Source organism: Oncorhynchus clarkii, chromosome 12 (genome assembly GCF_045791955.1).
Source record: "Oncorhynchus clarkii lewisi isolate Uvic-CL-2024 chromosome 12, UVic_Ocla_1.0, whole genome shotgun sequence".
Lineage (NCBI taxonomy): Eukaryota > Metazoa > Chordata > Actinopteri > Salmoniformes > Salmonidae > Oncorhynchus > Oncorhynchus clarkii.
The window spans coordinates 32,524,970-32,552,521 of NC_092158.1; the positions used below are offsets into that span (position 1 = coordinate 32,524,970).

At 40.8% G+C, this 27,552-nt stretch overlaps 1 protein-coding gene and 1 pseudogene across 13 annotated transcripts in view; both read left to right on the top strand.

The window, feature by feature from the left end:
* Positions 1-7,369: 7,369 nt before the first annotated feature.
* On the top strand, positions 7,370-11,379 carry LOC139422000 (arsenite methyltransferase-like; annotated as a pseudogene).
* A 321-nt stretch (positions 11,380-11,700) lies between these two features.
* LOC139423081 (ubiquitin carboxyl-terminal hydrolase 25-like) overlaps positions 11,701-27,552 on the top strand; it is a 53,045-nt gene continuing 37,193 nt past the window's right edge. For 3 of the 13 annotated variants that reach the window (XM_071174718.1, XM_071174722.1, XM_071174725.1), the window contains exons 1-7: positions 11,743-11,954; positions 16,231-16,308; positions 17,324-17,468; positions 20,123-20,246; positions 20,472-20,634; positions 21,218-21,304; positions 22,647-22,784. In XM_071174718.1, the coding sequence (XP_071030819.1) occupies positions 11,913-11,954; positions 16,231-16,308; positions 17,324-17,468; positions 20,123-20,246; positions 20,472-20,634; positions 21,218-21,304; positions 22,647-22,784 (777 nt within the window). In that variant the 5' untranslated portion in view covers positions 11,743-11,912. Of the gene's footprint in view, positions 11,955-16,230; positions 16,309-17,323; positions 17,526-20,122; positions 20,247-20,471; positions 20,635-21,217; positions 21,305-22,646; positions 22,785-27,552 lie in introns of all 13 variants that reach the window. The other 10 variants (XM_071174712.1, XM_071174715.1, XM_071174719.1 and 7 more) reach the window with 8 other exon arrangements.

A 27,552-nucleotide genomic window follows, 5' to 3' on the forward strand; every position in this document is an offset into this window, starting at 1 on the left:
TATGCGTCATTTAAAAATTTTTCAATGAACATTCGAACAGTCCGGCCCTCGTCTTGTAGCTGATTTTTTTATTTGGCCCTCCGTCCATTTGACTTTGACACCCCTGCTTTAAACAATGCCACTTTATATAACGTTTACATACCCTACATTACTCATCTCATATGTATATACTGTACTCTATACCATCTACTGCATCTTGCCTATGCCGTTCGGTCATCGCTCATCCATATATTTATATGTACATATTCTTATTAATTCCTTTACACTTGTGTGTAAAAGGTAGTTGTGAAATTGTTACATTACTTGTTAAATATTACTGCATGGTCGGAACTAGAAGCACAAGCATTTCTCTACACTGGCATTAACATCTGCTGACCATGTGTATTTGAACAATAACATTTGATTTGATTTGACATCATGTGATAATCAAAACAAATCAACCAAGACCTCATAAAAAAATTGTAGATCTCCACAAGTCTTGTTCATCCTTGGGAGAAATTTCCAATGCCTGAAGGTACCACGTTCATCTGTACAAACAATAGCACACAAGTATAAACACCATGGGACCTCGCAGTCATCATATCGCTCAGGAAGGAGAGACATTCTGTCTCCCAGAACAACAGCAAAGGACCTTGTGAAGATGCTGGAGAAAAAGGGTACAAAAGTATCTATATCCACAGTAAAACTAGCCCTATATCGACATAACCTGAAATGCCGCTCAGCTAGGAAGAAGCCACTGCTCCAAAAACCACCATAAAAAAGCCAGACTACAGTTTGCAACTGCACATGGGGACAAAGATTGTACTTTTTGGAGAAATGTCCTCTGGTCTGATGAAACAAAAATAGAACTGTTTGGGCATAATGACCACCGTTTTGTTTGGAGGGAAAAGGGGGAGGCTTGCAAGCCGAAGAACACCACCCCAACCGTGGAGCACGGAGGTGGCATTATCATGTTGTGGAGGTGCTTTGCTGCAGGAGGGACTGGTGCACTTCACAAAATAGATGTCATCATGAGGTAGGAAAATTACGTGGATGTATTGAAGCAACATTACAAGACATCAGACAGGAAGTTAAAGCTTGGTTGCAAATGGGTCTTCCAAATGGACAATGACCCCAAGCATACTTTCAAAGTTGTGGCAAAATGGCATCAGGACAACAAAGTCAAGGTATTGGAGTGGCCATTACAAAGCCCTGACCTCAATCCTATAGAAAATTTGTGAGCAGAATGAAAAAGTGTGTGCGAGAAAGGAGGCCTACAAACCTGACACCAGCACTGTCAGGATGAATGGGCCAAAATTCACCCAACTTATTGTGGGAAGCTTGTGGAAGGCTACCCGAAACATTTGACCCAGGTTAAACAATTTAAAGGCAATGCTACCAAATACTAATTGAGTGTATGTAAACTTCTGACCCACTAGGAATGTGATGAAAGAAATAAAAGCTGAAATAAATAATTTTCTCTACTATTATTCTGACATTTCACATAATTAAAATAAAGTGGTGGTCCTAACTGACCTAAAACAGGGAATGTTTACTCGGATTAAATGTCAGGAATTGTGAAAAACTGAGTTGAAATGTATTTGGCTAAGGTGTATGTAAACTTCCGACTTCAACTGTACGTACCCCACCAGACATGCCATTATGGGTTTCTTCACTGTACCCAAACCAGAAAAACATTTAATGTGTCACTCAGTTATGTACAGAGCCATGTCATCAACCACTAGAGTTTACTTGGGTAAAAAATCTAATTTGGCTTTAAAAAAATAGAAAAAAGCATCCCTCCTCTTTCTAAAGATCAAATTTAACTGTACTGCATATAAAAATAATACTTTTTCATATATTATTACGTTCTATGTTGACCCCAGGAAGAGTAGCTGCTGCATTTCCAGTAGCTAATGGGGATCCTAATAATCTAAATTAAACTGCATTAGGAACATTGGGGCTAGTTGTGGTCATATAGCTAGCTAGTCATGTGATGCACAGAATGGCAGCTTGCTAGCTCAATACATTTGGGTATCAAGATCAGAGGCATCATGCCAACATGCGGCACAGGGGAACATGCCCCCTCAGATTAGTCATGTTAATATATATATATATATATATATTCAAAAAACAATTGGTTGTTGTTTCTCTGTAGCCACCTAGCAATTTTATGAACTTGGCTTTAGCTAGCCTAGATAGGTTTCCAGTCTCCCAACCACATAATCAGCTACAAAGAAGCCATTTCAGGCTATCAATCAAGTTAGAGTAGTTAGCTTGTCTAATGTTTGGTTGACTTTAGAAGAGCAAGAAATTGCTAAATGTACTGATTAAGATTCACATTCCTTTCAATATTTTACCCTGATTTTAGCATAGATGCAGAGAGGGTTGGCTAGATTCTTAACAAAATAATAATCACCAGTCACGAGGATAAAGACAGCTCAAGACGTATGCTTAGATATGTAGAACAATAAACATATTTTTGTCATAGAATGAAGCATAATGATTATGGCTCTAGATAGCAGGAAATAAACAGTTTCAGGTGTTTGAAAAATGATTTATTCTCCAACTACCCAACGGGGCCCCTCCGAACCATCTTTACATATAGTGGGGCAAAAAAGTATTTAGTCAGCCACCAATTGTGCAAGTTCTCCCACTTAAAAAGATGAGAGAGGCCTGTAATTTTCATCATAGGTACACTTCAACTATGACAGACAAAATGAGAAAAAAAATCCAGAAAATCACATTGTAGGATTTTTTATGAATTTATTTGCAAATTATGGTGGAAAATAAGTATTTGGTCAATAACAAAAGTTTATCTCAATACTTTGTTATATACCCTTTGTTGGCAATGACAGAGGTCAAACGTTTTCTGTAAGTCTTCACAAGGTTTTCACACACTGTTGCTGGTATTTTGGCCCATTCCTCCATGCAGATCTCCTCTAGAGCAGTGATGTTTTGGGGCTGTTGCTGGGCAGCACGGACTTTCAACTCCCTCCAAAGATTTTCTATGGGGTTGAGATCTGGAGACTGGCTAGGCCACTCCAGGACCTTGAAATGCTTCTTACGAAGCCACTCCTTCGTTGCCCGGGCGGTGTGTTTGGGATCATTGTCATGCTGAAAGACCCAGCCACATTTCATCTTCAATGCCCTTGCTGATGGAAGGAGGTTTTCACTCAAAATCTCACGATACATGGCCCCATTCATTATTTCCTTTACACGGATCCGTCGTCCTGGTCCCTTTGCAGAAAAACAGCCCCAAAGAATGATGTTTCCACCCCCATGCTTCACAGTAGGTATGGTGTTCTTTGGATGCAACTCAGCATTCTTTGTCCTCCAAACACGACGAGTTGAGTTTTTACCAAAAAGTTATATTTTGGTTTAATCTGACCATATGACATTCTCCCAATCTTCTTCTGGATCATCCAAATGCTCTCTAGCAAACTTCAGATGGGCCTGGACATGTACTGGCTTAAGCAGGGGGACACGTCTGGCACTGCAGGATTTGAGTCCATGGCGGCGTAGTATGTTACTGATGGTAGGCTTTGTTACTTTGGTCCCAGCTCTCTGCAGGTCATTCACTAGGGAGATTATCAGTGGTCTTGTATGTCTTCCATTTCCTAGTAATTGCTCCCACAGTTGATTTCTTCAAACCAAGCTGCTTACCTATTGCAGATTCAGTCTTGCCAGCCTGGTGCAGGTCTACAATTCTGGTGTCCTTTGACAGCTCTTTGGTCTTGGCCATAGTGGAGTTTGGAGTGTGACTGTTTGAGGTTGTGGACAGGTGTCTTTTATACTGATAACAGGTTCAAACAGGTGCCATTAATACAGGTAACGAGTGGAGGACAGAGGAGCCTCTTAAAGAAGAAGTTACAGGTCTGTGAGAGCCCAAAATCTTGCTTGTTTGTAGGTGACCAAATACTTATTTTCCACCATAATTTGCAAATAAATTCATTAAAAATCCTACAATGTGATTTTCTGGATTTTTTCCCTCATTTTGTCTGTCATAGTTGAAGTGTACCTATGATGAAAATTACAGGCCTCTCTCATCTTTTTAAGTGGGAGAACTTGCACAATTGGTGGCTGACTAAGTACTTTTTTGCCCCACTGTAATTTGTGCCCCCTCTGATTTTTGGGATGCATGACACCCCTGATCAATATAACATATTTGAACAATGTAAAATCAAAATAACTGATAGTGGAGATGTGGCTGAGGGAAGTGAGAGGAAAGAGATCCGCAGCCACGTGCTCAGCCATCTACAGAGTCAGTGTTCACACCTTGCTAACGGGCTTGCTGCTAAATCACTATGCTGACGCATAAACAGCTACAGCAACTCTCGCCATTCCATCCAGTTGTTTTGTGCCCTATAGAAACGCAAAACAATCAATAATATATTTTAAAGGGGATCATTACTTTTTTATCCACGTTTGAAGGGTCAATTTCAATCAGGCACTGACATTGTCCACCTAAGAAGCACAGATAACCTAGAAACAGAATTGAAGCAGAAGTGCAAGAAAATAATTGACCTGTGAAAATTCTAACGCTGTGAGCTTTTTCACGCTTTGACGTCACAATCAGAGTCAATCAGAAGCGCGAAAATAATCACAATAATACGATTTTTCACATGGCATCCGACATTGGTAGCATTGTTCACTTGAAATTCTAAAGTTTGTCAAGGATCTGCAGATCTTTCCACTAATGAGGGTAATTCAAATGTACAAAAGTTCACAAAAGTTTATTTTTTTTAAACAACTTTTATTGGGATGATGGTCATTGAAACTATTGTTTTTATTTTCTGTCCTATTTTATCAAATCCTTTTGTTTACTCACATGGGGGCCATGCACTGCCAACACTTGTCTTTAGTTGTCATGGTGATTGTTCTAATGCATCCCCCCACAGATGTTCAGTCATCCCTGCTTATACTAGTATTTGATCTTTGAGCACATGGTTTGACCTGCCGTGTTATGTACTGTAAACACACACAACACCTCCCTATGGAGGAGTGCAATTAACATTTTATGGGTAATGTGACCTCCTTTGAAAGAGGTGTGTCAGGCGCTCCTTGTCCTGATGAGAACCTCACAATTAGAAGTAAAAGAGTAAAAAAAAAGAGTAAACATACTAAGAAGCCTTAAAGCATTTTTTATTTGATACAATAGTTAAGCTCTTTGAAATTAGATGGTTTTAATACTTCAATGACTGGATGAAATTTGAAAGTAAAAGTAAACTTGAAGAGAACCAACATAAAATCAAATAAAAAATAGAATCAACTAACCGGGGGAGGAAAATCCTGTTCTTAGAGAAAGAGGTCACATTTGTTAATTTTCCTGCCCTAACCTGTTTCCCCAATGGGGCCTTAGCTTTTGAAGATGTACCTCTTGTGAAGTCTGGAGCCTTAACCCCCAAAGGTCATAACCTCTGAACCTCATCTCAGCCTGACCGCCCTCTGTCTCTTGGCAGCCCAGGATCAAGTGTTGCCCCGCAGCTGTGAGCCGGGCCCCCCTCCGCTTCACAATTCCATTCTTCAAAGGGCCTCCGTAAATATAACAACTGGCAGCATGATTTCAGTTCTTTATTTTAATCACACCTGATAGCCTTTTGACCTTTGACTTTCTCTGCTCCCCAGACCTCTCTGTGGGTGAACATAAATGTTTTGGTAATTATTACATGTCATAAATGAGTAATTATCATGATGTGTGGAATTGCGCTTTACGACGATTTCCGTGGTTCTAGTGATAGTTACAATTCAATAGGTTAATATAGAATGGACTGAAAATATGATGGTCTATTAGAGCTAATGGATAACTGCTCTGTTTACTAAGACACTGTTTACTGTGTCAAGGAAACCTGTCTCAAAGACGCACAGGGTTCACATTTATTCATTTATTTTTAATATTTTTTTTTGCAGTAAAAAAACAAGTGAAAGACAAAAATACAGATAAAAAATAAACAAATAAAACAGTTTGCAGGTGAGGTTGGATGCCCAAGGTCTTATATGAAAACCAAACCACAAAAAAAAAAAAACGATATACAATACATAACTACACAAATTTAATTGATCAGTAATCACGAAGAAATATGTGTTTGGTTTAAATGTGTGTGTGCCCTAAATTATTGACAAGGTAAAAAAAATAACACATTTTGTATAGCCTGCATATTGATGGTCAAGTGAATACATGTAAACAGAGTGAGTGAAATATGAATGATCCCTAAGAGCGTCTCTCTGCAGTCAGAGCTTCAGTGCAGCAGCCTGCCTGCCTGTCCATTTGAGGGATCTTGGCTGACAATGAAAGAGCATGGCTGACGTCTGCAATGTCAGACAAGCACAAGGGTAAATGTTTTACAAACTGGCTGGGGAGAGCTAGTGGTGTCAATCTCCTGTCTGTTAATGTCTTCCTCCCAGGAAAGTACTCACATATAATCCTTTCCCCCACTATCCTTAAACAAAACCTTTTACTAATATTTATGCCCTTTGAGGTGAGTATACAGTATTCCTACAAAATGCCAAAATATTTTTTGGGGTTATTCGCCTATTACCTAGGCCAAATTTCACACTGAGCAGTAAAGTTCAACATTGGCTAGAACTGAAACTGCACAGTTCTCGATTGTGACTATGTCCCCATTAGCCAAATCAAACAATTAAAATAAAAAAAAAACAATGATTCAAATTGATTTGACCAATTTAACCCCATTTTCAATTCTCAAAGAACATTTTTTTAAAGAAACAGTTTCATTGTGATTGTCTGTGCAGTTCCACCACACATGATGACACTGTGGCCATGAACTTTCCAAGTAAACATTTCTCAAAAACCCCAGTCGAATGAGAAAGAGCAGTTCAGTGTCAGCTGGTCTTGCTGAGACCAGATTGAGATGTAAACTTTGTGCCAGTAGAGTCCAAGGGCCATTTAGGGGAAACATGCAACATTTTACTCTGTTGTTGACTGGTTTCTGACCTGCAGTTCCATGGGTTGAGGGGAGGGACAGAGGCTCAACATTACTTACTGCATCTGCATTCAGAGGGGATTTTGAGACATCTCCAACTCACATAGCTTGCATATTTATGTTATTATGCGTTGAACTGTGAAAGATGTGCAGTCAGAGATGACACAAACTCTGTGTGGGACATGAGGGGATAGAGGAAAACATTTGCTATACGTGACTCAAAAAACAATGTTCAGTACAGTACAAAGAAAGTGCCTGTACAATTGACAGGTAAAATCATAAAGAACACATTAAGGAATACATTCATGAAAAACATGAATACAACTGAAAAACAATTGTAGTTTGTTGCATGAAGTGTGAACTTGTAAGTGAACTTGTAAGTGAACTTGGCCTCAACAAATCGTCAAAATCTGGTACTATCAAGTTTGGATGGATTTTACAGGCCTCTGCTGGATGCCCTTTTTCCAAACTCAGCTGGCTTTAACTAGACCAATCAGTTGTCATAAAATCAATACTCACCTTGCTCTTAGATCTCAATAAATGCAGAGAGGGGAAAGGGAACATCAACTGTGAAGCGATCTTTCTAGCCAGGTAAGCTCTGTCATTTTGGTCAGTCCTACTACCAGCTAAAACATTGTATGAAAAAATAATTATGTCAATTAAAATCAGCAGGGATTACAATAAATTCAAGGTGTGCTTACACCTTACACTAGTAGTATCTCTGTTACACAGTAATAGCAAATCCGCCCAACTGTCTTCTGGTATGTGAATGTTTCAGTGTGTGCAGCCTATCAGTTTTGTGTTTTGAACAAAAAAGTGTTTGTTTTCTAGGCAACAATTGAAGTGAAACCAGCTATAATTAGCCTAAAACATGGAAACCTTGGAATACCATGAACTTGTTCAGGTTTATATTTTCCCTCACTAGCATACTGTACTGTTATTTAACAGATTTTTGTCACTGTATCTGATGTTAAATGTCTGAATCATGTTTATTTGAACTACTATAATCCTCCTCACTGTAGAGATACTATGGCTCTCACCTGGAGATACATGGTAATCTAAAGACCAGTGCATCATGCATGTCACCATCCACCCCAATACCCCAGAGCACTTTTGATGCACTTCGACTAGTCCACCCCTCGGTCTGCAAAAAGTATGCTAAGTCTCTCTGGTTTATAACCCCATATTGTTATATTGTTGTGTTCCTAATAATAAACATGTTGTAACTGATAACAGGCTAAATCAATAACATCTAATTCACTGTTTGTCTATGTGAAAAGCATCAATACTATATTTGCATTGCACCAGCATTGGTCACTCTCAGTAAGAATGCACCTTCAATGCATTAGTATCTACTATCATAGGTGCTACTGTGCTGTTCTGCAGATACTCTGGTTGTGGGCTGGTTGTTCCTGAGAAGCTACAGGGCTGTAAGGTGCTGGATCTGGGCAGTGGCTCTGGCAGAGACTGCTTCATTCTCAGTAAACTAGTGGGCCAGAGCGGTCATGTCATCGGCATTGACATGACAGCAGAACTGGTAGGCTTCCCGTGCCGCACAATATATTTTGTGGGAATTCCCTACCTAATATCTTATCACAAATAAAACTGTGGATCACAAGTGATTTTCATACTATGTATCCTAAACCCAGATCCTGGCATCACGCAAATATGTCCAGTACCACCAGCAGAAGTAGGGCTACGAGAAGTCCAACACCATATTTGTGCAGGGTTACATAGAGAAACTGAATGAGACGGGAATACAGAGTGGTTTGCTGGATGTTCTGGTGTGAGTAAAGCTGTTCCTTCCTTCAACACCCTTAGGCTTGCTTTCTGCTGGGGATCTTTTCGAGTGAGTGTCTTACTGAAGAAAATCCCACACAACACATTTCCAATGACAATCCCTCCTCTCCATCTCCTTTGAGCTAATAGTCTGTTAAGGGAAAATGCCTTATCTATTTACCATTTATTCACTGACTGGTTCACAGATTGATTTATCAATTTGTTCCCTGATTGGTGACCTGATCGGTTCCCAAATACCCTGACTAACTGATGTCTCTGCCGTTTTCCTGCCTGTCTGTCTGTCTGTAGGTCAAACTGTGCCATGTGTCTGTGTCCTGACAAGAAGCCGGTTCTCAGGGAGGCTTTCAGAGTGCTCAAGGTAACCTTCACACTCTCTGGTGGTCAGCCAATACCTCAGCAGCATGCTGCATGCCTCACATAAATATATAAAATATTGATTAAGTTGCAATGCTGTAAATTGGAAAAAAGACTATGTGATTTTAAAAGCTACTTGATTTACAAAGTGGCATCATTTTCATGAATCATTTGCTTTTCCTCATTTATCTTTGTCGGTATGTGAACCTATCGTTATGCAACACGCAGTGTGAAACCAGATACTCTATTGCCATCTGCTGATACTCTATTGCCATCTGCTGGAGAAACAATAAACTTTTACTTATGAGGATGTGGTTTGATTTACCTTCACCTACAACATTGTAAAACATTTATTTTTGTAGAGATTAGCACCAAAATAAATGGGCAAAATAAAATAATAAAACTATTCCCTCATAGTAAATCACATGATCTTCATACAATAATATAGTATTTAGATTGTCTCTTGAGCCTTCTTGTCAGAACTCTGATAGGTTTTATAGATTGTAAAATGTTCAATTCATGTCAAATCCTATGTATTTACAGGAGGGTGGGGAACTTTACTTGAGTGACATATATTCCAGCAAGGCTGTTCCGGAACATTTGAAACAAGACCCAGTTCTGTGGGGTAAGAATGCTTGCTTTGTGACAGCTGACAGAGTTAAAAGTTGAATGTATGCTATCTGACAGGAATAATGATGTTGAGCCAATGCGAGACCCAATAACACACTGTTCTAGATACATTAAAATATCAACAACATAGCAGTGGGGGGGGGGGGGGGGGGGGTTGAGTTGGTTGGGAATTGTTAATCTAATGTCATGTTTTCTGTGTTGTGACAGGTGAAGGCTTGAGTGGTGCCCTCTACTGGCGAGACCTGATCTCTCTAGTGCACGAGGTGGGCTTTAGTACTCCATACCTTCTCACTGCAAGCCACATCATGGTCCACAATAGTGAGTTACAGAAGAAAGCAAGTAAGTTGGCACATTAATGTCTGCCTCATCTCATGAATAGGACAATGAGATGAAGGTCGACTTCAATGTCTAGCAAGGTTCAACAGTTCCGTTCTCTGTTACCATCTCTCTTGAGCATTATTCTGAAACATGATTGGATGAGAACAAATTAATATATTGTTTAATTTCAACCACTTCCATTACCAACTATCAGATCAAAACATCTGTTTCTTTGTTTTCTTGTTCCCCACAGGTGGCATCACACACACCTCTGCAACTTACCGCCTCTTCAAGTTGCCCAAAAATAGAAAGCAGAGCGTGGCTTACAAAGGAACGGTCCCTGACCTTCCCGACCTACTCAAGTTTGACATGTATCATTGTTTTGAGGTGTGTCCAAGTAATTTGTCACCAAACCTATTCCCCTATTAAAAAGCTGGCAAGTATTCCTCTTCTCCCTTTCTGGACCTGCGTTTTGCTTCTGAAGAGCTGTGTTTTGTGTTTCTGCTTGATCCCTACAGACAGACATAGAGGTAACCGTGGATGCAGAAATGGCAGCCGTGCTTCAGCATTCCCGATTCTCCTCTGACTTCTCCATCCAAAGCTCAGACAAACCTGCACCAAGCCCTAAATGTGCCCCTCAGGTAAACCCTCTAGTATATTTCCTCTGGGCTATCCAGAAACCATCATGCATTTGTATATTTTTCCACCATACATATAGACCATAACAATATGTGCTACATTACATGAAGAGAAAGAAAGAGAAATTCTAGTCAGCAATTCTTATCATTGTAATTAATAAATCCTCATAAGTTGATCCTATGGTCATGTATCTGGCAGGGCTACATGTTCTCTGTTATGTAGAAGTACAGCACTTTCAGCACCTTCATCCCACTCAGGTCACAGCATCACTCTGAGCAGGAGGAGGAGGCTTACCACACAGCTCAGCCCACTCAGTGTCTCAAAAGCCCTACTGTTCGAATAGATAGCTATATGCAGTAGTCTGCAAGCACCAGTAGCTAATTCTCTTTCTCTCTCCTCTCTCTCCTCTCCTTTGTGATGTGCTTTTCAGAGCTGCCACCTTAATAACCCATTCCTACTTGCTGATAACCTCAAACTTCATTCAAAGCCCTCCACCAAGATTGGGAACACTGAAGAACCAGTGGAAAAGTATGACACTACCAACTGAAGGGAGATACTATTTTCTCCATGAAAATGAATATAATAAACATGTTACATGATTTTGTTAACTACATTTTTGTGTGATTTGCAAATATATTTAATGTGGGCTCTGTTTAATTGTTAATACATTGCTATTAGAAATGGACTGAGTTGGTCCCTAACCTTACGCCACACATTTAAGGCATTAAAGTGTAATCTAGAAAATACACACATTGTATCAAGGCTATCTTTCTCTCTTTGGGAAAAATAGTTATTATATTATATAACCCACATTATTACCCTTATTCATAGTCATTGGTAATCACACAATACACACATATGTTCAAACCTTTAATAGTGAAGCTGACATGTTATTAAACTAAATCCAAACCGTTTGTTTTAAATGATTGGTTTCGTATAGGAAGAAATGAAAAGGGAAAGTATGCAAGAATACAGAACTGAAAGTTGTTCATTACGTAATTCTAAAACTAGATCAGTGACGTAAATGCAGTCCAACAAGGCAATACTAATCGAGAACAGAAAAGCGATCGCTTGCCAGCTGCATTTATTTTTCCTCCATGCCTGCATTTCCCATGGCGCCCGCTATCGTGTTGGTTAACTGGGGGACATATTAAGTGTTATTTTATTTAACTTGGATATAACTAGGTATTTTAAAAATATTTTTTTTTACCTTTGTTGAAACTATTTCCGTTTAATTCTCAACCGGCCATGACCGTGGAGCAGAATGTCCTCCAACAGCATTCTCAGAAGGTAGGTGCATCGTAGTGGCAATGTTTTCCTTCTCCGCCTGGTTGCTAGCTAGCAAAACTGCCAGAGAAAGTTAGCTTGATGTTTGTTCCCAAGTGTGGCGTCAGATCCTTTGATATTTTCTCAATCGATTGTACAGTCCCTGAAAGTATTTACAAACAACATGCATCGTTAAATAATCCCATTGCCTTGTCAAAGAAATCACGAAGGCAGATCGGTATCCAACTATAGTCGCTAATTAGGTATCTAGACCTATCTACATTGTCAGCAAGTTAGCTAGCGCGTTATCTTGCTAACGTTACAGCTAGCCCCGCTAACATAAGTTTACCAACAGTGACACGCCTATGAGGGCAACGGCTAGCTAGCTGGGTAACTAGCTAATGTCGTCAATTCAGCATTACAAACTGGTCGTTACTGGGTGGCCAAATGTTAGCTACCTCAAGTTCAGACAGTCTTTGCCCTGTGATCAGATGCTAGCAGCTACCGTCAAATGTAGCTCTATTGTTAGCTAGCTAGTCAGCTAAGGAGTCAGAAGCGTTAGAAGTAATTTACAGTTATTGACTGTTGAGGGGTTATAATAGCAAGTCACTATTGCTTTCAACATGCAAACAAGACACTTGACCCAGGCTGTGTGCTTGGTCTGGTTTGCTAACGTTACTGAAATTACTGTTGGGATATGTTTGTTTACGTGCAGTGACTGCCAGGCAGCCAGGAGTGACCACGATGAGTGAATGCAACTGCATTACTGCAAGCTTGCTGGGTGTGGGTTGGTTAGTTTGACAGGTTACGTTAAAGAACATATTTGATAAATACGTATCTAGTACAACTATGCAGATATGCATAATTGATTGTGTTTTGATTGAAAGATGGAAAAACATTGGTCACATTACACCTTATCTCTTATTTGTTAATTGGATTTGGAAGAGGAGGTGCAACAACATTACTTCTTAATTTTAGTTCATTATTAGAGGGCTTAATGAGCAATAGGTTGTTAACCAATATTAATTCTATGAAGCAAATGATCTAGCCTAGTACTAGTGAGCTGGCTGCTGACAGCATAGCCCTCACACCATAGCAGCTGGTTACGTAACTCAACTCTTTTTAGGTAAGGTAGCTAGCTACCTACCAGCAGTATTACACTGTCATGGGATTTGTCTGAGGGTGTTACCATCCCTCAGATTACCATCCAGCACCACATCCTTTGATCAGTGTTGATGGTGACATGATTTGGCAACATGTTTAGATTCTACTCTCTATTGACTTAGTTCAGAACAGCAGGAGGTTTATCATCATCGTGTTATTGGACTATATACAAGGCTATTTATATTGCTGCCCTGTGAAGTTGCAATACACCTAGGTAGTGACACACAGTTAGCATTCAAAACAGTATATTGCCTTCATGCCTGGTTGCATGTAGGCTTAAATTCACTCACATTGGATATGGGATAAGATTAGCATTCCTGAAACATTATTTTGTTGAAATAAAATGTTATCTCTGAGAAATTAAGCAAATTGATTGCAAACAAATGGACTGCATTCATATAATATTCAGTAACAATAGTACCTAATCAATTAGCTTAATTTTTCAGAGAGAAAATTATATTTTGACAAAATAATGTTTCAGTAATGCTGATCTTATCTGTTTCTAACTACAGAAATTATTTCAGAACAATCGAGGTGGATGTCAAACTTCTTTCTTGTGCTTTTTGAGGTGGCATGACTAAAGGCTACTCCTGTAAACTCATTGGTCTAGTAACACTTAGGAATGCTCATTCCTGTAAGGCTCGCTGTGCTAGTGTCAATCACCGACCTCATGGTAAGGAGAGACTTTGTGCGACAGACAGACAGACGCTCTAGACTTGCCACATGAGGATGAGTCGAGGTGTGTTCCAGGCAACTGGAAGCTGGTAGCCTAGTGGTTAGAGCGTTGGGCCAGTAACCGAAATGTTGCAAGATCAAATCCCCAAGCTGACAAGGTGAAAATCTGTCATTCTGCCCCTGAACAAGGCAGTTAACCCCCACTGTTCCTCGGCCGTCATTGAAAATAATAATAATTTTTCTTAACTGACTTGCCTAATTAAATAAAGGTAAAATTAAATTAAATATAAGAGGGCCTGACCCCTCTCACCTACTGTCACATTCTGCCTGCTTGTAGCTAGCCTATATAATGCACTTTCTACAAGACGGTGGTTTGTTATTCACAACGCAAGACGGAGTGCCTGGATACAGCCCTTAGCCGTGGTATATAGGCCATATACCACTAACCCTTGAGGTGCCTTATTGCTTTAATAAACCGGTTGCAACACAGTAACGCAAGGAACTACAAATCTAAATTGAAAATGTTGCTTTAATAAGTCAATTCATAAATGCACTTTGCCTGAAAAAGTAGTACGGACAAAATTCTTAACCACATGCTAGCTAGCAAGCTTACATTAAATGTATACAAATACCAAGCATTAGCGCCACTACTAGAGTAACTAACACTCGCCAATTATTTATTAATGTTGATCTGAATGTTTCCATTTATTGTGCACAAATTAAATAAATTGTCCCATGTTATTGTTTGTTGGCTCCGCTGGAAATTGATGCCGTTCATTTAGCTGGGGAAGATGCTGCTGTGTAGTGCTCGACCGCTTCCAGATTTGGCATCCAGTAACTTTGAAGCAAGTTTCGGGATCATGGTGGTTCGGAGGCAGTGGTTGGTAAATCTGAGACCTGCCAGCTGTTTTGAAGATCTTTGGCAACATTGTTGCGAGGATGTTCACATCCATCGGCTCTTTTGTGTACCTGAAACATAAGATAACATAACCTTATCTAATAGTTAGGTCTACATATCGACTGGTTATATTGCCAGGATACATTAGAATGATTTAGCTAGCTAGCAAACAGTGAACCATAAAAATCCTGTAGAATGAGGTTCCGCTCCGTTTTTGATGTATTCCCAAACTCACAATGTATCCATTTTTCTTCACAACAGTCAGTGATGCAGGTAAGTGCCCACTTTGTTTGTTTCACAATGTTTGTTTCGGATTCTCTCAAGTTCAATTAAACTCACATTTTCTACACCGGCATGTCAAGCTATTGTTGATGTAGCCATTTTATCAAGGTGAAAAGGCGCAATGATATCAAGCTGAAAAGACAAACCTCATGGTATATGGTGTCACATACACACGGCTAAATGCTGTTTTAGCCAATCAGCATCCAGTATCCAAACTACCTAGTTTATGATTAGAATTAAGAGACACCCAATAATAGTGAGGTTCTTTTGAATTCCAGTATGGGGTGGAGTGTGTTTGTTTGGCTCAGAGAGAACTTGGCCTAGTAGCTGTCTCTGGGTTTGACTCACTGTCCTAAGAGCACTGCCTAGTAGTGTTTACTGCTTAGCCTGCATGGGAGCTGGGCCAGAGAGAGAGAGAGAGACTGAGATGGAGGACTTGGTTTGTGTGTTGCTTATGTTCAGTTACTCTAACAGAGGTGTGAACTGTGTCTTCCCTCTCTCTCGTGGCCCTGTGAAACACAGGTGCCCCAGGCAGGACCAGAGTGAAACTCTTTCACTTTTAACCCCCTGTGAAATATCTGGAGCTAGTTGCTAAGGAGCTGCTGCACAGTGGACACAAGTGGAGAACTAGTACACACTACGCACCCATATATATTTTTACTCAAACATGGGCCGTCCATGAGGACATCTTTGCAGCACAACAGCCACCTTTAACAGTGTAGGGCCTACTTACTGTACAACCCTCTATGGCTACGATCCTAGGACCTAGAATAGTGGCCTGAGCCTCAGGCCCTGACAGTAAGTTTTCTTCATCATTGTTTGGAGCGTTGGAGTGCACTTGGCCAGTGTGTGTAATGCACTGGCTCATTGTTTAGTGGACACAGCCCTTGCATCCCAGCTGGGGTTGACATGCGACAGTTACAGCAGGGCAGACATGAGTGCACAGTGCAGTCTCATCCTCTCCACTAGCTAAAGCCTAACTGTCTGGTGTTTAGAGAAACGGTCAGGGGTCCAGATAAGGCCTGCATGGATTCGGTAAAACATTGTAGTCTACTTGCAATGCAACACCCTCTGCAGCCTAGCGAGCTTGGTTCACTTATGATTCAGTCAGACATTATGTGATCCTGCTGATGTGTAGTGCAGTTAGTGAAGTGATGGAGAGTGATGTGTGTCCTGTCCTGTTATGTCCTCTTCTCGCTTTCTATGAATCTCTGCCTCTTCCCCCCAACATCTCTGACTGCCTGTTTCTCTGATGATGTGTGCGTCTCTCGCTCCTGACAGCACCAGCAGACTCTACTGAACCAGCTGAGGGAGGTCACAGGCACCACAGACGTCCAGCTGCTCCAGCAGGCCCTGCAGGTAACACACACACACAAGGCCCTGCCCATGCAGTGATGTCAAATTGCGAGATCTTGTTAGATTTCTCAATTTACAATGTCTGAGTGTTGATCAAGCTGTTGTATTTAGTCTGTAATGCTGAACGATTTAACTGAAATGTGTTGGTTGTTTAGTAACTGGAAAATACAAATTACTCGAAATCCATTTAGTTTTTTTGTGAGCCGAACATGCTGTTTCTTAGAGAGAAATCAAATCATTCACGAGAGAAGTCAAGAACTATGGGACGCTAGGCTAAAAGGAGTTGTAGTTTTCATTTAGCAAATATCCAACCTAGTTCAGCACAGAAACGTGGTAATTAACTACAGTGACCCTAATCCATTGCGACAGTTTTTTCAGGCTCGGACAGAGTGACAGATTAGAGGGGAAGAGTCAAAGCGAGTGGTTTCTCTGTCCAAAATAAGCCCAATGAGTTTATATTTGCTTAATTTGGACCTAAGTTGGTCTCCTTCCTTTTGGACAACTACCCCCATTGGTAGGGCGGAGACATTCTATACAGATCTCTGGACGGATACACTTTTACGCCTGCTACCTTAGGCTAGATCGTACAGTCATTGGGCTAGATGCATACAGACCGCATAGACCGCAACGAGTGGGATCAAGACAGTTTGTGAAAGTATGCCTTATCTACTTTGAAGAACTAGTAAAATGATTTAATCAGACAGCTCTGCAGCATACTTAGGTATATAGCTAAAAGGATGACCGTACAATATGGGGAGCACATAGATACCATTATATGGTCTGACTGACTGATACAGCCAGACCATATAGCGGATATTGATTTTCAGGGATGCATTTCAAAATGGTTTGACACAATTTGAAATGTTACCAATTTTATGTTCTGAAATCTCTAATGGGAGTTCTGGAAATTGCTTATTTTCACCCAATTCATCAGCTTTATTGATCTCCCAGAGTAAGTGTTGACAGTCTACATCTAAACCAGTCTGATAGTAGAGCTCTAACCCTGCTATCCCTGCAGGTCAGTAATGGAGACCTGGCGGAGGCGGTGGCCTTTCTGACAGAGAAGAATGCCAAGGTGCCCCAGCAGGATGAGGCTACCTACTACCAGACCACCCAGGTGGGCAACGACAGATACATCAGCGTGGGCAGCCAGGCAGACACTAGTGAGTACTTACCTCACCCAGCACTGCCCGGGGCAGTCCCTAGCCAGGGAGATACCAGTGAGTACCACTACCTACCTCATCTCCGGTGTGTGCATAAGAAAAAATCTGTAGGCCTCAAACCCGTTTATATACAGTGCATTTGGAAAGTATTCAAACCCCTTGACTTTTTCCACATTTTATGTTACAGCCTTATTCTTGAATGGATTTAAAAAAAAATCCCTTATCAATCTACATACGATACCCGTTAACAACAAAGCAAAAACTGTTTATTTGAATTTTTTGCAAATTAATACAAAATAAAAAAACACATTTACGTAAGTATTCAGACCCTTTACTCAGTACTTTGTTGAAGCGACTTTGGCAGCAATTATAGCCTTGAGTCTTCTTGGGTATGACGCTACAAGCTTGCCACACCTTTATTTTTTTTGGGGGGGGGGGGTTCTCACATTCTTCTCTGCAGATCCTCTCAAGTCCTGTCAGGTTAGATGGGGAGCGTTGCTGCACAGCTATTTTCAGGTCTCTCCAGAGATGTTTGATCGGGTTCAAGTCCGGGCTGAGCCACTCAAGGACATTGAGAATTGTCCCGAAGCCACTCCTGCCTTGTCTTGTCTGTGTGCTAAGGGTCATTGTCCAGTTGGAAGGTGACCCTTCCAACAGTCTGAGTTCCTGAGCGCTCTGGAGCAGGTTTTCATCAAGGATCTCTCTGTACTTTTCTCTGTTCATCTTTCCCTCCATCCTGACTAGTCTCCCAGTCCCTGCCACTGAAAAACATCCCCACAGGATGATGCTGCCACCACCATGCTTCACCGTGAGGATGGTGCCAGGTTTCTTCCAGACATGACACTTGGCATTTAGCCCAAAGAGTTCAACATTGGTTTCATCAGACCAGAGAATCTTGTTTCTTATGGTCTGAGTTCTTTAGGTGCCTTTTAGCGAACTCCAGAGTGACCATCAGGTTCTTTGCCACCTCCCTGACCAAGGCCCTTCTCCCCCGACTGCTCAGTTTGGCCGGGCAGCTAGTTCTAGGGAGAATCTTGGTGGTTCCAAACTTCTTCCATTTTAAAGAGTGCATGTCAGAGCCAAAACCAAGCTATGAGGTCGAAGGAATTGTCCGCAGAGCTCCGAGACAGGTATTGTGTCAAGGCACAGATCTGGTGAAGGGTACCAAAAAATGTCTGAAGCATTGACGGTCCCCAAGAACACAGTGGCCTGCTGTGCAGACCGTCAATGCTTCAGACATTTTTTGGTACCCTTCACCAGATCTGTGCCTCGACACAATACCTGTCTCGGAGCTCTGCGGACAATTCCTTCGACCTCATGGCTTGGTTTTGGCTCTGACATGCACTGTCTCTGGGACTTATAGACCGGTGTGTGCCTTTCCAAATCAATCAATTGAATTGTAGAAACCACTCAAGCATGATCAATGGAAACAGGATGCACCTGAGCTCACTTTCGAGTCTCCTTGCAAAGGGTCTGAATACTTATGTAAGGTAATTCATTTTTGTGTGAGTTCACTGCTTTTATGGGGTATTGTGATGTTTGATGAGGAAACATTTTTATTTAGTACATTTTATAATAAGGCTGTAACATAACAATGTGGAAAAAGTCGAGGGTTCTGAATTCTATCTGAATGCACTCTTATGAGTGATTAACATTACTGTCTCCCCTAATTTATATTTGATCATATTTTGCAAATCGTTCCCATTTAGTTTTGTATTGAAGCTCGAAGTAAGCATTTAGCATTGTATAAAGGTCTGTGGGATGGCTTTTAGTAGGATGCCTCCTGGTTCTCATGTGAGACAAGGGGTTACTTTGTTGAAATTAAGTGATGTCATCTCTGTGGAATTTTCTGAAATGGGCATGAGAAGTCCTGCCTTTACTGCAGAGGCATATCCTTCTCTGTTCGGGAACACCATATCCTTCTCTGTTCGGGAACACCGGAGAACACCATATCCTGATACGCCCCTTTTGACTTTCATGCAGGAATGTCCTGATTAATGAACTTACACACTCCTTTGGATATGTGTCAAATAAGGAAAACAACCTAAAACAGGGATGTCAAACTCCTTCCACGGAGGGCAGAGTGTCTGCAGGTTTTTGTTTTTTCTTTCAGTTATTAGCTAGACAACCAGGTGAGGGGAGTTCCTTACTAATTAGTGACCTTAATTCATCAATCGAGTATGAGGGTGGAGCGAAAACCAGCAGACACTCGGCCCTCTGTGGAATGAGTTTGACACGTGACCTATAATTTAACCCAGTCAATAGAGTTGTCTGAGAGGAGGGGATAACCTTTTGCTCTATTTACTACTCTGATGATGACTCACCTTAGTCTTTTTATGGGTTTGTTTAATATTATAGGCTACTGCACCAAATGTTAAGCTCTTCTCTTTGTGGTCTTTTAAGCTGGGATAAAAAAAAGGATATTGTCGGTCTGCCCTTTCCTGTCTGTGAAACACCGCAGCATGACTGGGATTATAAAATCAGTAAGGGTGGGATTTGAACTTGGAGTACTTAACTTTAAGCGTAAATCGTGCATTGATGTCAGTGGAAGATTGGTGTGAAAAACTTGAGTTATGTTATGAAGAAGGTCTAAGTAATGTAAGTATGTATATGTGTGTATGTAATTAAGGAGTTGTACGTATGTGTTGCTTTAGATGTGATTGACCTGACTGGTGATGATAAGGATGACCTCCAGAGGGCTATCGCTCTCAGCCTGGAGGAGTCCAGCCGGGCCTTCAGGGAGACTGGCATCACCGACGAGGAGCAAGCCATCAGCAGGTACACCACCGTCATGTCATCAGCTGGGCTAAGGGGAGAGGAGGAGCATTCAGGGAGTTGGAGTGTTTGAGTGGAAAAATGTCAATGATCTGCGCATTTGAGGGGATCAGACTGAGCAAGTCGCTGTGCAGTTTCGCTAATATGCTTTATTCATGTTAGGGCTTTGAAATAATAAAATATCCTTTTGATGAAAGTGTTTTCTTTAACTTGTTGTACTCTTTGCAGAGTTCTGGAGGCCAGCATAGCGGAGAACAAGGCGAGCCTGAAGCGGACACACACGGAGGTGTGGAGTGACTCGCCCAACCCTCACGACAGGAAAAGGATGGAGAACTGCCCCGTCGGGCTCAAGAACGTGGGCAACACCTGCTGGTTCAGCGCCGTCATCCAGGTGGGGATAAATACACACCCTCCATTTTGACTCTGCTAAACATCCTAAATCAATGTAATGTATTCAATATAGGCCTTGACATATATCTAGAGAGACTTGGAAAGACTAGCCCTCCCCGTCATAAGGTATGGATTACGTTGTTAATGTATAGACCCCCTAGTAGAGGGTAAAGGGAGCTGAAATATTCTGAATGAACACTGGATACACCATCACATGGTCCCTGTCTGCCTGGGTTTGGTCTCTAACCACAATTAGAGATTCAATGAAAGCAGGTGATAAAATGAAGTGACAACTCCACTAATCATTCTCCTTTACTAATTATTTAATCTTTTTTTCAAAAGATATGGAAGTTTGGTTCGTAACTTCGTACGCTAACATTCTTCTGTAATCCATCATACCCATACAGCATTCCAGCTAGCAGCAAAAGTGTGATAACATCCATAGTGTAAAACAGCTGTTGACTACCTCACTGTATAGCAACATGCATGCTCTCTTTTGATAGTGTACAAATGTTTAGTGCTGGTTCAAAGCGAAATTAATGTTATTCAAGAAAGCTGACTGGTTTCTATCTGTTTGTTTCTAGTCTCTGTTCAACCTACTGGAGTTCCAGAGGCTGGTGCTGTATTACTCTCCTCCTGCCAGAGTCCAGGACCTGCCTCGCAACCAGAAGGTGAACCACCTATCGTCCTCCACTCACCCAGACAACTCATATCAACTCTCAGCAGTGAAGCTTAGGTCACATCCCCCGGACCAATACGCTGCAGAGATAGTGGCACTGAAAAACCCCCCTTCTGTTAGGAACATATGTTAAACCCTATAGGCGATAGCTGGGGAAAGGTCTGGTTAGCTCTCTCCTGACTTTGAGATCCATGGCCCTCAGCTGGACAGCTATCATTCCTGTTAGCCTCTGAGCTGGGCAGTGGCCCTCTGAAGAGAGGCTTGACTCTCTGGGTTGTAAATACCCTCACTGTGCAACATCTCTATTTGGTTGCAGCATGATCTGATTTCCCCTCAGGTTCCAGTGGTTCACGCTCCCCCTGACTGCCCTGTCTATTTAGCACCCCCCCTCTCTCTGTAGCAGCTGCAGTCTCTACCTCATTGGTTTCCACAACTGCGATCTTATCTGCACAGCACGTTCCTCCCACCAGCTTCCCATGGAGCACACCATAGGGTTAGTGGTTAGCACACATCCACTAATCTACCCTCCTTCGGTGATCGGTCAACAGTACTACTCCTAGTAGGAGTGGAACATTAAGTGTTTGTTTTCATTCAAAGAGAGAAGACTAGTTTTCCTGCACCTTTTTTGACTTGAGAAATTCAGACTATTTTGAGGGAGAGTTTCTGGCTATGTTGTTGCTACGGCGTCTCGAGGGGCAAATGGTAATATTGCCCCTTTTTTTAAAATTGTTTTTCAACAGAAGGGCTCCCATACTCAGTCCTTTTAGGGCTTGGACCCTAACCTGTCATCAATAGCCTTGAGCACTGAGAGAACCTTGCTCTAGTTTTCTTTTAATCTGCTCTTTTCTGTCAACAAGGCTCGACTTCGAAGCAAGGCTTTGCTCTTTGCTTTTAACATCTACCATAGGCTTAGTGTGTAATTTATAACTCATTGATTCATTGCCAGTAGTTGTGGTGCAGCCATCCAGTCAGTGTCCTACTGTATATAGAGCAGTGGAGGAAACCCTCTGGTTGTCACATCTCGCACCAACACAGATTTACTGGGTCAGCTAAGCATCGCTAGGATCCAACAGAAAAACACATTCCCTCGCATAAACTGGGAATATACCCGTTCTTCATATTTTGATAGGCACACTACCACCATCATAAAGCACTGAATGTGAACATATTATAATAGTATTACTTCTCAATGCAGTCTCTATGGTCTGAAATATGCTTAACATTAAAACTGGAATATGACTGTGATTTGGAAACCATTATTCCCTTACTCTAGAAGGCGAGTTGTCATGGTAACTAACGTCCCTGTGTGTGTTGTTCCTGTTGTCGTTCCTTAGGAGCACAGGAACCTGCCCTTCATGCAGGAGCTGAGAAACCTTTTCTCACTCATGGTGGGTTCTAAGAGGAAGTACGTGGACCCATCGCGTGCTGTGGAGATCCTCAAGGATGCCTTCAAGTCCAGCGAGTCTCAGCAGGTAAACCTCCTAGCTATCACTCTAACCTTCAAATGTATTTATAATGCCTTTTTTACATAAACAGTTGTCACAAAGTGCTTTACAGTAACCCAGCCTAGACCCCTCAAAAAGCAAGCAACAGCACAGTGGCAAGGCAAGACAAAATTATTTATGAAGCCAGCTACGCCATGCATAGTCATCCAGACATCTGGTGTGATCAAATTCGGTGTATTATTTGATCCAGCAAGTGTAATTATGGGGTACATGGGCAGGGCTACAGGGGCTTGCTGTAAAATAAATGTCTCACTGGAGCAAATGCTCTTATTGAGCAATCAATTTGAATGTGATTATTCTACTCCAGTAGAACAATGTCTAACGACATCATGTGTCGTGGAAATTTCCTCTATTTACCAAATCATGAGCGCAAACCACACACAAGTCAGAGTTAGTTATCAAAGTCCATCTTTAATTATATCAGCTCTATCACAATCCTGTGACTCTCAGGCAATTTAGTGTCTAACCATTAATTCTCTGAGAGCCCCCCTTCATTGCAGCTGAGTTCCTTTAATAGCAAAAACACGGGCCTCCCGGGTGGCGCAGTGGTTAAGGGCGCTGTACTGCAGCGCCAGCTGTGCCATCAGAGTCCTGGGTTCGCGCCCAGGCTCTGTCGTAACCGGCCGCGACCGGGAGGTCCATGGGGCGACGCACAATTGGCCTAGCGTCGCCCGGGTTAGGGAGGGCTTGGTCGGTGGGGTGTCCTTGTCTCATCGCGCACCAGCGACTCCTGTGGCGGGCTGGGCGCAGTGTACGCTAGCCAAGGTGGCCAGGTGCACGGTGTTTCCTCCGGCGCATTGGTGCGGCTGGCTTCCGGGTTGGATGTGCGCTGTGTTAAAGAAGCAGCGGCTTGGTTGGTTGTGTATCGGAGGACGCATGACTTTCAACCTTCGTCTCTCCCGAGCCCGTACGGGAGTTGTAGCGATGAGACAAGATAGTAGCTACTACAACAATTGGATACTACGAAATTGGGGAGAAAAAGGGGTAAAATTTTTAAAAAAAATCATAGCAAAAACACACATAGTCAGACAGCATAGACATAATAAATCGTTCAGCTTTTTTACTCAAACCCCAGAACCATAAACCAATCCTCCATATCAACAGGCATATATCAAATTGTCAACCAACTCTAAATACAACCAATCCTGGACAAGCTCACGGAGAGGATAGAATGATTCCAGACACTGCCATCCCCGATGGGAAAAGTAGGGAGTGAACTGGCACACAGACACAGTGGAGCAAAAGATATGTTTACACATGATGATACTTTGACCTCTCCCCTCTCTGCGGCCCATGCAACTTAGTCTTGACATAGAACAGATAACTGCAACCTCGCCACAGTATTATACAAAAATACCATTCTGATGAGAAGTAACTTACAAACATATGATGAATATAAAACATCTTACATATGTTACCAACAAATTCTGATTATTCCATGACATTCCCCTCTCAAGGGACTCATTCCCTTCTGAAGAATCAGAATAGTAACATACTCAATATTTTAAAATTCAAATCCCCTCAATGTCAAATACCTTAGCTTATATGTAAGCTTTCTCCCTTCTGAAACTAAGTTTACAACCTTTATTCTACAAGACAAACTTGCACATGTTTAATAACACAGAATAATCAATTTGAGGAAAATAAAAACATATTTATGCTCTTTAAGTTACATGAGAACCAGTGTCTAAACACAGGCCTCCTCACAACATATAGGACAGACATCCCTCTAAGTCCTCATGCTCAGAAATATACTTAGGAATAGAGCATAGGGCAGTGAAATCATTCATATTCCAAATCATAAGTAACAACCCAACTATTTATCCAACCAATATTTAGAATAGCACTCCTCAGTGATTCAAATTTGTCTTATCACTCAAAGTAAAAACCTCAATTTAACACACATCAATATTAGCAGATTTACATACAGTATAATTATCCCATAATTCTACTATTAACTTTTTTAATCATGATTATAATACAGAACAGTATCTCAATGCATTCTTAATCTAATTTACTACAATTTACATGGTGTAAACCTCTTCAATCAACCTGATACCACAAAAGTATAAACAATTTTAATGGCACAGTTGATTAAACCCCCCTTACACAGGCACGGCATCTTCTGGCATCTTCGTTTTTCTTCAGATAGCTTGATAGCTTTACAGTTCAAAGTGGACTGCCCATGATAATGTCCCAATTTCAATGTCTCATCTTTACCACTCATGTCTTGTCCATTCGTCAACCAATATACCAGCATCATAAGAAAATGTTAGAACAGATCTTTCTCCATGATCACTCCAAGTGGACTCTCACAGTATGAGAGCTTAGATCTGATACTGTACACCAATTTCTGGCTTGGTTCTTTTCTCTCGGTAGAAGTGGTTTGGAAAGCCTCCTTCAACGCCTTTGTCACTCTTCTTCAGCCAGTTAGAGGGGGTTTTGAGGTACACACACCATTCGTTCCAAATTATCTCTTCCATGCATTAAGATACCGTCTGATGTCACTTTTCATGATAACCTCGAAAGAACAGATCAGAACAACAGTTTAGTTCAGTTCATTAACTACATGATAAATGATTACTTTTACCAATTATTCTTAACACACATATCTAAACATATTTCACAGAGAATATCAAAACATTCTATTGAAACTATTCTTTCAAATTGGTTTATACTCCCCATCTCACTGTCAACTCCATCATAGAGCCAAGGATCAAGAAATTAGACCTATACCCCTCGGGAATAGAACAAAACAAACACAACAATACATACAATACAATACACTCATTCACATTATCACTTAAGTTGTATAACTTCAATTCAAACCCTCAAACTGAATCCTCCCCCATGTTTTACACACCTCTCCGTATGAGAGTAATGTAAAACAAAATTTCAGCTAACCTAATCAAATTAAAATCACTAAACTGAAAAAAATACTCCACAAAGAAAAATTATTTAACCCCTATGGTCATAGGAAAATAGACTTAAAGCAGCATACCCTTAGTTAAAAGCAATGCCCTTCACAGTGGTCCAAATTACAAATATGGCTAAGAAACATATTTACCAATTACACAAATTATTTTGAAAGCAGTATTACAAATGACCATAAATTCATTATCCAAATGGCTTTCCAATGCGGGTGATCAAGCCACAACGGAAAGTCATCCGAAGGTCATAGGTCATACAAAACCCTTCAAAGCAGTGTTTTTCACTATATTAAACAAATTGCAAACAATAGTCAACTAGTTCCAACATTTTTGTATTTCCATGTTCCCAGAACATTCCTTTATCAAAAGAATTTGCGTGTGTAATGAAAAGTCAGAAAATAAAAACTCATTAAATCCCAATGTGGTAGTTTATGGCCTCAATTTCACTCACTCTCCCCAAGAGTATAGTCCCTGGAAACATTCCAGAGAGAGACAGTAAAATATCAATTTTCCCGGAGAAAACACAAAAACACTTAGTATTCATTACACTACATCGATTCAGAAACTCAAACGTGAACTATAAACCAAACCTAATGATAATTCCATGAAATTGTTTTGACTATTGCGGTAACAACACTATAATTAAAATCTATGATACTCCCCCACTTAACATACTAGTTTGGCCCAAGCTTGCTTTTCAACATTCATACCCATTCAGTCTTCTGTCAACAGGTTCTCATACTATTCAATCCAGCAATCATCTTTAATGACCTGACATTGTTCCACATAATGGAAACATACTATAATGTTAGACTACATGAACTTTTCTGCGCAAATTAACTGGTGTTACTTAAACAATCAAACCAAGAATCAATAACCATCAGAATCTTTTATCACAATGTTTTATGATTCAGACATCCAGTCTCCCACAAATCTATGATGCCCACCTAGCGAATCAGCTGCTAGAAATACAGAAAAAAATGTACCTGAACAACGGTCAAAACAATTAGAGTAAGGTTATTGTATATTCAAACTAATAACGCAAATGTACGTTATTCTACAACAATCTACCTGCCTCCAGCAACTTTCCCTGACAATTAGTAGCCAACACAGTAACTAACTCTCTTCCATACTTTCAACTCAACTTTCCTGTTTATTTTTCCCCCAGTTGGGCAAAAATATAACCCCTCTCATTTCAACGTTTTTTCCTTACCTCTATCGTAAGATTAAAACCCCAACTTTATAACTTCCTCTTCTCTTTGCTCTTCACACTTATGAAATGTATTCTATTTCTTTAAAAAGAACACGCAGCGCCAAAATTATAACATGCGTCAGTCAATCTATAAGAAATGAAAAACATTTCGGTAACCACTTTCCATTGCCATTCTCTCCCCGCTATTATTCAGAATTTCTTTAACTTAGGTAACTGTCTTCTCTATTGATACAGTGATTTAAATACGACCCAATTCTCAATACATTATTCCAGCAGATCATTTAGTGAACAGACATCGTCTTGCATCAGAATTCGCTTCGTTATTATTTTAAATTGAATTAGTCTATCAATTTAACCTAAACAATCTATTGAAAACGTTCAATTAATCTCTTATACAAACACTAGCGACCATAACTTTCCAGGCAAAACATACAAATAGATTATTTGCAATCAAAAACTCAGAATTCAGCCAGCGCCATGACTGGGAATGGAACTCGGGCCTCCCGCGTTGCAGGCGAGAATTCTACCACTGAACCACTAATGCTATTGCAAAAAACTAAGATTCTCCGCATATAAACCCCATTTACAAAGT